Genomic DNA, 12,135 nt, shown 5'->3' on the forward strand with positions numbered 1-12,135 from the left:
TAGGATTAACAGGGTATATCGAGAAAGTCCAAAGAAGAACAGCACGTTTTGCACTATTGCGAAATGGGCGAGAGAGTGTCACGGACACTATACAGGATTTGGGACGGACACCATTAAAACAAAGGCTTTTCTACTTGCGGCGGAATCTTCTTACCAAATATCAATCACCAACTTTCTCCTCCGAATACGAAACTCTTTTGTTGACGCCGACCTAATATAGGGAAAGACGATCATCTGTTCGAGAGTGGAATAATAGAGAATTATTGTGAAGATGGTTCGTTGAACCCTCTGCCACGCTCTTAAGTGTGATTTGCAGAGTATCCATGTAGCTTTAGATGTAGATAACATTCCCATAATAGGCTGGCGTGACCACAGTGCCGGCCTGAACCCAAGGTAACACCTCTGCAACGAGTCACAACATGACACCGCTCTAGTCCACCATCACTACCTTCTTGGGATTCGGCTCTTGAGGAAGAATGGGTTGCTGCTCCTCTTCAGGAATTCAGACACTTCATTGAAAGTGTTCCGAGCAGAGTCCAGGCCATCGTAAAGTTTGGATGCACTCAATATTTAATGTCCAGTAACAGATGATACGGTGTGTAACTACAAGGGACCCAAGAGCTAGAGAGCACTGTGTTGTGGTATGGCGATTTGAACTCAAGTAGGTGGGTAGTAATGTAAGACTTACCTGTACTTTGACGCTGGGCTCAGAAAGAGCGGCTGGTGTGGTAAGGACCCCAGTGGAGTCGGGCGCTGAGATGAGGTCAAACTCGGCGACCAGGTCGCGCAGGTCACTTCCGGGTTGGTGGTCGTCTGCTGCTGCCTTGTCGTGGTCGTGGTCTGGCGCGGTGGTCGGTAGGGGACTGGGGGAAGCGGACGCCCCGAGGGCGTCGATCAGCAGGGGATGTGGCGACGGTGACGGCTGCGTCTGTGGCGCGGGGGCTGTGGGGGGCGCGGGGACGTCGTCTAGGTCGTCGAGCAGCGACTTGGGGGCGGGCTAGGAGGCAGAAAACAAGGTCCAGTTGCAGGGGCCAGAGTTGCCAAATCGAACTGGCATAAAACTGGGAGATGATGCACTTAAAAGTTAGGATATAAAAACAAGACATAACATTTCAATCATTTCCTTATAAATTTACTACCCGACAAAAAAGTGAAGCCCCTAGCAGACATGATCAGACTTCAGTGTAACTTTGTACATGGACACACCATTGGTGGGTGTGTAAATGTTTGGAGTTGCAATTCTCTGTGACAGGTAGGACAGCCACCAGGGTGCATTATTGCTGTTCATGTTCCGCGTTGTTACCAGAACTGGTACAGGGTCAGTGTCAGATGTTGAGCGATCACTGTGAAGGACATGGAGAAGCTGTGTACTTGTGTGAGACAGCATTATCAGCACCTGAGAGAGTTTGAAAGGGGCCTCAGTGTGTGTTCACACCTGGCCCACTAGACGAATCATGCAATAGATTTGTGGAGCATTTGGATGTGACAGTGGCCCAGAGTTGGATTGTGTGGGAATGTGGGGGCAGGCATACTTCCCATCGACCACCTCTGATCAATGCAAGGGACGAACACCGTATTGTGCACCAAGGATATTGTAACTCCTTCACACATGTGCCTGGTATCTGAGAACCAGTAATGGATTCCCTGCCACATTTCGTGTCATTCCGCACTACTGCTCGGAGATTAGCAGCATCTTGTCTAGGAAACTACCGTCCCATTTGTAGGCTGCCATTAACACCGCTACATAAATAGCTACGTTTGGAGTAGTGCTCTGACAAGGAACCATTGACTGGTGACGAATGGCGTCGTATTCATCAAAGATCGGTGCTTCTGCACTGCCTCAGATGACTACCATGGTCGAGTATGGCAGCAATCTGGGAAGGGTTCCCATTCTTTCAGTGTATTGGAGGCACAACCAAGTTACTCGTGGCGTCATGCTGGGAGGGTTGGGGGTTGTTTGGGGGAGGAGACCAGACAGCGAAGTCATGGGTCTCATCGAATTAGAGAAGGATGGGGAAGGAAGTCGGCTGTGCCCTTTCAAAGGAACCATCCTGGCATTTGCCTGGAGTGATTTAGGGAAATCACGGAAAACCTAAATCAGAATGGCCGGACGCGGGATTGAACCGTCGTCCTTCATGCAGGGAGGATCAATTGCGTATGGCTTCAGGTCTTGACTGGTAGTGATTGACGGTGTTCTGACGGCACAACGACGCATCTCGGATATTCTGCGTCCTCAAATTTTATGTGCCATGGGACCGTATTGAGGAGTCAGTTTTCAGCAGTAACATGCTCCACAACATATGGCATGTGTCTCTATGAACTTTGTGCATGTGTTGAGGTACTATTGTGGTCAGCAAGATCTCCAGATCTGCCCCAACAGCACATGTTTGGGACCAGCTCGGATATCAATTACATCTCAGTGTCAGTATTCAGCATACCAAGCACTGGTTACAACAATTGTGGACCAACATGACTCAGGAGAGGCTATAACGTCTTTATGACACGTTACCCAATCGAATGAGTGCTTGCATCTAGGCCAGAGTGTATGCAGTACCTGTTTCAAAAGCTTTTATTGTCTTGTCGTCTGTACTGTTGAATACCTGAGTTTCACTTTCAAATGTTCAAATGTGTATGAAATCTTATGGGACTTTACTGCTAAGATCATCAGTCCCTAAGCTTACACACTACTTAACCTAAATTATCCTAAGGACAAACACACACACCCATGCCCGAGGGAGGACTCGAACCTCCGCCGGGGTCAGCCGCACAATCCATGACTGCAGTGCTTTAAACGGCTCGGCTAAGTTTCACTTTCATACAAGACTACACTCCAGGCAAACATTTTTAGAAAAAAACTTCCCTACACACAAAGGTATAGTCGATGTTAACGTACATCTTTTTTTCAGAAAACAATTTTTTAATATTGCCAGTGTACATTTTGCATGTTGTTCACTTCTGCTCACAGCAGTTATTTTGTTCCCGAAATTTCTAAAATCTTCTTTTATCTCTAGCACCTCATTTCCTAATCTAATTTCTTCAGAATGATCCTATTTAATTCGACCTCAGTCCATTACAGGTTACATTGTGGTCGTCACACCTTAAAATCTTTATACATGTGTGGTGTCTTCTTTCGAACATGTCCGTAAGCACAGACAAATGTATATCTTTGAGTGGTGATGACGCGACTGATGCATAAATTTATATGAAATAGGGAATGGGAACAGAAAGGGCAGGAATGGGTAGGAATTCGTGACTTCCAGTTGTACAAGGGATGGTGGTAATGCAGACTTCCAGGTAAAATCTGAAACAGTCATTACTGTTGTCAACGTGAAGTACTGTGAGTTAATGGAACACGTTTGTTTCCAAACGAAACATGCCGCATAAGAGGTCTGTTCAAAAAATTCCGGAATTTTGTCCACAAAATTTTTCTACGCTTACCTATTACTTATTGTGCGTGGTCTCCTTCGAAATACTCTTCTCCACGAATGATAAACCGCTCGCATTGCCATTCCAACTTCCGGGAGCAGTCTTGGTACGCCTCTTACTGCATGGCGCGAAGCGCCGTGTGCGAAATTTCTTTTATCTCGTATATCGTTGCAAATCTTCGTCCTTTGAATGGGGTTTTCAACTAGGGAAATAAAAAAAAATCCGCAGAGGCCAGGTCTGAGGAGTATGGAGGTTGATGCGGTACAGTGATTTCGTTTTTTGTGCAATAGTCACGTAACCACAGGGATGAATGTGCGATTGAGTTATCGTGATGCAAGAGCCATGAATTGCCTCGCCACATTTCGGGCCATTTCCTTCTCACATTTTCTCGCAGGCGTCGCAACATGTCCCGATAGCACCATCGATTAACAGTTTGTCCCTGTGGCACGAATACATTATCAACTAATCCTTCATAGTCAAAGAAAACTATCAGCATAGTTTTGACATTTGACTTGACCTGATGAGCTTTTCTCGGTTTTGGAGAACCTTTCCCGATCCATTGTGAAGATTGAACATTGGTCTCAACATCATAACTGTGGTGTCACCGCCAGACACCACACTTGCTAGGTGGTAGCTTAAATCGGCCGCGATCCATTTAGTACATGTCGGACCCGCGTGTCGCCACTGTGTGATCGCAGACCGAGCGCCACCACAAGGCAGGTCTCGAGATACGGACTAGCACTCGCCCCAGTTGTACGGACGACTTTGCTAGCGACTACAGGGACGAAGCATCGCTCATTAGCCGAGCAGATAGTTAGAATAGCCTTCAGCTACGTCAATGGCTACGACCTAGCAAGGCGCCATTAGCCTTACATAGTTTGATAGTTATCGATTTCGTTCTCATTTGCGTGACCCAAAAGCTCTTCACAGACTGCGGGGCGAAGGTGTCTCTGTTATTGACTCATGAGCCGTGAGACGAACTTGGTGGCTACACGATGCATTCAAAGTTGCTGTGTCAGGGTTTCATTACATGATCTAACTGGTATGTTGCATTCTTCTACAGTCTCTCGGACAGTCAGTCTTCGACTGGTACGCACAGTTTCGTTGACGTTCCTGACTTGAGCGTGGTCGGTAGACGTCGAAGGGCGCCCTGAACGAAGGCCATCTTTAACATCCGTCTGGCCATTTTTGAACCGTGTGAACCATTCGTAACACCGAGTGCGGCTTAAGCAGTCATCACCGTAGGCTTCTTGCACCATTTGATGCGTTTCTGTAAAGATTTTCTTGAAAGTATAATGCAGACGCGTTGCCCCTCTAACTCTGCCATCTCGAAATTCGCAAACTGTGCTATTCAGCGTTCTACACAATACAGCACTGAACAATGCCTAACAGAAATACAACAATTAAACTTCCGGCAGTTACCGATTAAACACAGGCGTGGGCAGGGATACCAACCGCATTTCGCTCCAGCACACCACTGGCACCAAATTACGAATGTTCCAGAATTTTTTGAACGGACGTCGTACACAGTCGACATTTTCACTGTTGTGCAGATATTTCTTCAGTGCAGTACAGATGCAGAGATAAATGGGGGTGAGAAATCAAAGTGTAATTACTCTGAGGCGTTGGCGTACACACACACACACACACACACATACACACACACACAGAAATGAGTTACCTCGACTGGGGCGCCCTCTGAGGCGGCGGCGGGGGCGTTTCCGTTCTCGTCGAAGCTGGCGAGCAGGAGGTCGACGTCTGCGGCGCGCGGCTGGCGCTTGGGGGAGGGCGAGGGCCGCTTGAGGGCGGTGCTGGCTGGCGGCGCTCTGCCCGCGAGGACCTTCACCACCGCCGAGTCGAGCACGACCGCCGGCCTCCTGACAACACCGCACCCAGCGTCGCTATGCTGCTACACGGCTGTCCAGAGCACGGCGAACAAAACTAATCCTGAATGAGATTTTCACTCTGCAGCGGAGTGTGCGCTGATATCAAACTTCCTGGCAAATTAAAACTGTGTATCGGAACGAGACTCGAACTCGGGACCTTTGCCTTTCGCGGGCAAGTGCTCTATCATAATCAGCGCACACGCCGCTGCAGAGTGAAAATCTCATTCTGGAAACATTCCCCAGGCTGTGGCTAAGCCATGTCTCCGCAATATCCTATCTTTCAGGAGTGCTAGTTCTGCAAGTTTCGCAGGAGAGCTTCTGTGAAGTTTGGAAGGTAGGAGACGAGGTACTGGCAGAAGTAAAGCTGTGAGGACGGGGCGTGAGTCGTGCTTGGGTAGCTTGGGCAGCTCAGAGCTGGTAGAGCACTTGCCCGCGAAAGGCAAAGGTCCCGAGTTCGAGTCTCGGTCCGGCACACAGTTTTAATCTGCCAGGAAGTTTCAAAACACCTCCTGTCTGCGTAACCCGTTTATTCTTAAGTATGACAGGTAGGAACCAGCATGTAGCAATAAAACACCAAATCGGAACTTCCTACTCTGATTATGGAGATGCAGCATAAGGCGTTCCCCAAGGTTCAGTACCTGGACTAATCGCGTTCATTCTATACATAAACGACTAATCGTAGTAAAGAGTGTCCCACGAAGAACGTCGATTATTAAGGGGACCACACCGTAGTTCAGGTCGAAAGAAATCGATTTTCGGCCTTCATCATATTTCGATACACTAAGTACTCTGAAGACCATTTTCCTACCACGTGTGTTTATGTGCCACGCTCACTTTTCTGTCACCCACTTTTCTGCATATATTTTAGATCTTTTTATCCCCTACATTGCATGTTAAGGATATTTTTTTACTCCCGAATGTGTTGGCTATCCTTGGAATGCAACGGTCGGTATTCTTTTGTTTCTGCTGTTTGTAAACAACACGTTTTCAAACACGCGGTTAGTTTTGCTCAACTGTGATTGCGAGAAGTTGTTATACTTACGTTTTCAGTGCTTGTTTACGTGTGTTTTGTTGTGTTTATTGAAGATGACGAAACGTAAAGGCATTTTCAAGAAACGACAATTTGGAGGAAACAAGTTTAGAAATCTTTCTGTACAAGAGGTTTGTCGCCTGGCAACAGTGTTTCTAACTGTAATTCTTCAACAAGTGCATCATCAAAGAAGCTCTCACCATTTCCAGAGAGTTACAACAAGGGGCGCAGTAGCATTATTATAAATCTGAGAACATTATCAGATACAATTTCTAAATTTGTACGCTGTAGACAATGTGGTGAGTCACAGAGTGTGAAAATTTGTGAGAGTGCCAGTGGGGGGAGGGGGGGGGGGGAGCGGGGGGGGGGAAGGCCTAGAAATTACTTTGGATTTAATTTGCACTAAATGCTCAGCTGTGATTTCATTTATGAGTTCTTCAAAGCCAGATGCAAGTAGCCCTTTTCAAATCAATACTAGATTAGTTTATGCCTTACGATCCATTGGCAAGGCCATGGCTGCAGGGAGAACATTTTGTTCAGTGATGAACTTACATAAACCATCAAATAAATTTGAAAAACTGACTGAAATATTAGAGGAAGCTGTATGTGAGGTCAGTGAGGAAAGCATGAAACTGGCTGCTAGGGAAGCAGAGTAAGAAAATGATGGATGTTGGGATATTGCAGTTGCACTTGAAGGAAACTGGCAGAAAGGAGGACATACTTCTCTGAATGGAGTAGTGACTCCCGCGAGTGTAGACACCGGTAAAGTGTTAGAAATGGAGATAATGTCTAAATATTGCAAATGTTGTAAAGTCAATGAACATAAAGAACGCAACTGTGTGGCTAATTTTAGAGGAACAAGTGGTGGTATGAAAGTTCATGGAGTACAACAAATATTTCATCGCTCCATAGAAACAAGAGGTGTACGGTACACCAAATATTTGGGCGATGGTGACAGTAAGGCATACAAAAATGTGGTGAACTCTAAGCCATATGGAGATGCCATTATTAGCAAAATAGAATGTGTAGGCCATGTTCAAAAACGTTTGGGAGCAAGGCTGAGAAAACTAACTGTTGATATGGGAGGAAAAAAGTTAGAAGATGGAAAATTGTTGACCAGACAAGGTCGGTTAACTAAAACTGAAATAGAAAACTTGCGGATATACTATGGGCAGGCAATTAGGAGAAATAAAAAAAATCTGGAGTCAATTCTTTCATAAGCCCTCTACTGATGATAAGTCATGTCATGGATTCTATCCATCCGGTGAAAATGCGTGGTGCAAATACAATAGGGCTCAGGCAACTGGAGAATCTTATTCTCGCCAGCATTTTCTCCCTGCTGCTGTTATTACAGCAATTAAACCTATTTTCAGAGACTTGGCTGATCCTGACCTTCTAAGGAAATGTCAGCATGGACAGACACAGAACCCAAATGAATGTTTCGACAGCATAATTTGGAACCGCCTTCCTAAAACTGTATTTGTAGGCATGCATAGAATGAAACTAGGAGTTCATGATGCCGTTATTACATTCAATTGTGGTAATATTGGATAGTGTTAGGTACTGAAAAAGCTGGGAATTAATCCTGGTGGAAATATGATCACTGGGCTGCAACATTGCGATAAAATGAGGACAGCCGATGCAGACAGGTTTGCATCTAATATGGCCAAGAAAGCAAGACAAACATCCAGGAAGGTGAAAAAGAAGCTGGAAGACCTGCTAGAGGCCAAACAAGGTCCACCATACGCAGCAGGACAGTTTTAATTAGCTGTAAGTAACAAATTTCAAAAGTTTTTTCTTTAAAGTCAATTTCCTGCAAACTAAAATTTTCAGTACATATGCCCCATTATATCAGAAACTATCATAGATATATTAATGAAATTTTCAGAGACTCTGCATAACATGAAAAGCCACATCTGATACTACATTCATTAATATTCTCCCATTATAAGCCACAAAAAAATATTTTCTGCATAAAAAACTTAATATTTTTTGTTAATAAATTTAAAAAAGCATTTCTGAAAAACTATACAATGGATAACGTAGATTTTAGTACAGTTGAATCTATTAGCATCATGTAACATACAGTAAAATATTAAGGCCGTGCATCAAATAGTTTTTTTCAGAAATGGGTCAAATACTTGCCTAAATTAACATGAGTTAGATAGGCAGGGTGTGGTCCCCTTATGCCTGGTACTTCTCTTGTACTACACTGGCAGCACTGAATGTTGCACGATTTTCATCTGTTTCCATTGTGCTTAGGAGACCACGACGTTGGAATCACGGATTTATTTCAAACTTTGTACACCTTTAATAGGCCATTAAAATAAGAAAATGTGCAAGTAGTAACGTGCATTAATCTGGCTACACCGAGAAGACCCAAGAGAAGTCTTACGCGTCTACTATGTAGCTGATGTACCTGCATGTAAGTGCCGGATGTTAGAGTTCAAGGTGGTCAAGTCCTCTGACGCGCAATCTGCATGCTACGGAACTGTTAATGGGAAGCAGTTGTGCCAGTCCCGCCTACGTCACATCCACCTCGCCGATTCACCCTTGTGTGCCACATGCCAAGTGACTGACACAGATGAACATCGTTTCGAATGCGTGTCGGCAAAGGAAGTTTGGTATTTGGTGCGTCAGATATTGGCTTTTCTCACACGCAATACTCCCGACAGGATAACTACCCGATCTTTTCCCCGATGAGATGTATTTCCCAAGAGCAAAAGCGAACTCTGTGACGTGGATTAGCGGCGACGCTGTTCACTACCTATTCGGTAATGGCGAAATAGAGTACCCGATTTTTGGTATTACCTCAACGAACGACATTGTGCCTAAATAAAGGCAATATTTTTCTAAATTTCTTTGGAGCGCATTCCATTATCCGCCTCGCAGCTGGATCATCGATGACATGAGAAGATAACCATAGCACCTCTTGCCGGTTCCTTTTTTATGAGAAGGAACAAACAACGGAAACAACACAGCAAATAGAAACAGTCATCGAAAAATTCGCAGCGGGTTGTAGTATGGAGCATCCTTTGTCGTAACGGGACGACTTCCTATTATTCTGTTCATGTAGCCGAAGAGGAACGGCTTTCCATTTATCCATTTGTATAAAATTAAAATTAAAAAAAATTAAAAAATCAGAAAAACAAACCTTCCAAAATCCTTTTTCCTTAAAAAAAAAAAGTGGTTAGCGTTTGGACTTGGTAACACGAAGGTGTATGAGGCGGTGGTTCGACTCCCGCTCAAACCATTCGTTTTGTAGTATAAGCGTAAATTCTGTGATGATCGAAAAATATGCACCTACACTATTCGTTCTAGCTACATTAGCAACGTCTCACCGCTACGCATGTTAAGTGCTAAATGGGACATGCCTCTGTGTCTGTAGGTCGAAGCATCGAGGTGCGAAGTAGTTCCGGGTCTCCTACAATATTGCATGTATAAGGCATACATTTTCAGGAAAACTCTGTGCGTGTCTTCGTTTACTTGTCGATAGTTATAAATATGTTTGTTCTGATAAATTAATTTAATTAGTAAGTAGTCAGACACCATGAAATTCACTAAAACTTCATACAAATACTTGTCGTTTTTTTACTTATATTACCTCTCAAATGACATATAGATTAAATAATATGACCAGTGATGAAAAAAAAAATAGATTAAAAATTAAGTTTGAGTGGTAGTTGAACCGTCGGCTCATACACGTTCGTCTACGAAGCTCTAATGCTAATCATCTAGGTAACATACATAAGCCTACTATTGCAACGTATGTTAGCTGCAATTACGTATGAAATACGATGTTCCTCAAAAGTTCTCCGCGACTTTGCAGGCAGACTCTCATTCTCTCGAGGCAATTTTACTTTCCGGCATATTTGCACCTCTGGTTTCAAAATAGATTCTGAATATTGGCGTTTAGTTCTGGAACTGATCGAGGGTTGCTGACGCACACTCGAGATTTCGAATACACAGGAAGAACTGTCATGTCATAAAACTCGTGATGTGGGTGGTCAGTTCACGTTACCATTCTGAAAAACCACACGACCAGCGAATTTCTCTCATAACGAGTCCAGTGTTACAATTGATGTGTAACAAATAACACAATCTTGTTGAAACCAAACCTCTTCAGAATTCACACGATCCAGTTCAGACCACATAAAGTCCCTTAACACACTGCAGCAGTGTTTCCCGTCCACCGTTAATGCGTTTCCAGCGCCATCTTCGAAGAAGTACGGCCCAGTTACGCATCAGACCAAATACCACAACACACAGGCATCCTGGGTATTAAAGTGCGCGTCATTTACGACGGCGGCCGAGTCTAGGTTCGTTCTGCGCATCTGACGCCACAAAACACAGTCAGCCAATGAACAGAGAACGACGTTGCCAGAGCTCGACTGCAGTGCAGAGCACGGACGAGTGTCTTCAGTTTTAGAAACTTTCAGTCGTAAATAAAGTAATTGAACAAAAGCAATGTCTTGACAGCAGACTTTCTATAAAAGAAAGTTTGGAAAAAGCATTCTTTATACCAACTGCTTCATATTCTATTAATTAATTAAACCAAACAAGCAATAAGCCTCCTAATTCAGGCGACAGCAAGGAAATTCATTCTCACTAACTGCTTTTTCGCAATAAAGAGCGGCGGTAATTGTTTATTTCCTATTGTACTTCGACGAAACGTGAGCAATTCATAGCCATACCAACAGTGTTTGTAGGTATTTTGCATAACTCTTTAAATCACTCCAGGAATTCAGTTGACCGACGAGTTGTGTTAGCGTCATGGTCATGGTGTTTGGTTGCTACGCAAAAGGTTCTGAGTTCAAATCTTGTTCGGTATTTAATATTTTCTTTATTTAGAAACAATATCGTAGTGTCTTATTTCATGGATTTTATTCGTTTGAATGTAATTTTTTGAAGTTTCTAGTGGCAACTAAAATCGACCATACAGAAAGTATACTCTGTGGACTTTTACCTCTGCAAACTCTTCAAAATTTCGTGCAATGGTATACTACATTTAATGCAGCTCAATAACTGCGTTGAACATCGAAACAAAATTAAGTCATTTATGTGGGGAAAGTATCAGTCCAGAAGATGTGTAAAAATCAAATTTTGGGCCTAATAGTTTTTGTGAAATCTAATGACAAAATGTGTCAAAGCAGTCGAAACACCATGTGTCTGCACAGGCGAGCAGTGCATTGATGACAAAATGGCGCACAGCGCGGAATTCGGGGAGCACGTCTCTGTAGCAGCGAAAGGGTTAATGCAGCCGTGGTGGCTTTACTTCATAAACTACGCGCTCTCCCCTAACGTAAGTTTGCGAACTATACTATACTATGGCGCTGCTTCTCTTGGCGCGTGCAACTGGCAATGCAGCAATCTCCCACGTCTGGGCGGGCATGCGCGAGCCGCGAAGATGAAAGAATTGAACTGTGAGCCGCTTCAGATGCATTAGTCCTCTGTTATTGGATCACTACCGTTTTCTTGGTACTAAAAGCCACGTCTTCAGGTGAACGTCTGTATAACAATAAATCCAGATGGAATAACAACCCTAAAAGCTATTAAAATTTTTTGCATGAGAATATTAAAATGTGTATTCACATAAGTAAAACATTAGAGCTGAAAAACTAGGAACTTTGTACCCAACATTGTACGGAACATTCTTTGTCCGTCAGAACAAAACATCACCAAAAGGCAGTTTGTCATAGAGTAAAATCTTTATGTTACTATGCACTCAAGACTTGCGTTCTTTATCGTACACAGTTTACATTGTGTAAACGGTGGACTGTCTCACCAATTGGT

At 43.9% G+C, this 12,135-nt stretch overlaps 1 protein-coding gene across 1 annotated transcript in view; it reads right to left on the reverse strand.

The window, feature by feature from the left end:
* Positions 1 to 12,135, reverse strand: part of LOC126424624 (uncharacterized) — a 343,469-nt gene that overhangs the window by 248,582 nt on the left and 82,752 nt on the right. Inside the window, exons 5-6 of the mRNA XM_050087361.1 lie at positions 5,108 to 5,303; positions 689 to 997 (exon numbers count right to left, since the gene is read on the reverse strand). Coding sequence (XP_049943318.1) covers positions 689 to 997; positions 5,108 to 5,303 — 505 coding nt within the window. The remainder of the gene's footprint in view (positions 1 to 688; positions 998 to 5,107; positions 5,304 to 12,135) is intronic.

Source organism: Schistocerca serialis, chromosome 10, assembly GCF_023864345.2.
Source record: "Schistocerca serialis cubense isolate TAMUIC-IGC-003099 chromosome 10, iqSchSeri2.2, whole genome shotgun sequence".
Classification (NCBI taxonomy): domain Eukaryota; kingdom Metazoa; phylum Arthropoda; class Insecta; order Orthoptera; family Acrididae; genus Schistocerca; species Schistocerca serialis.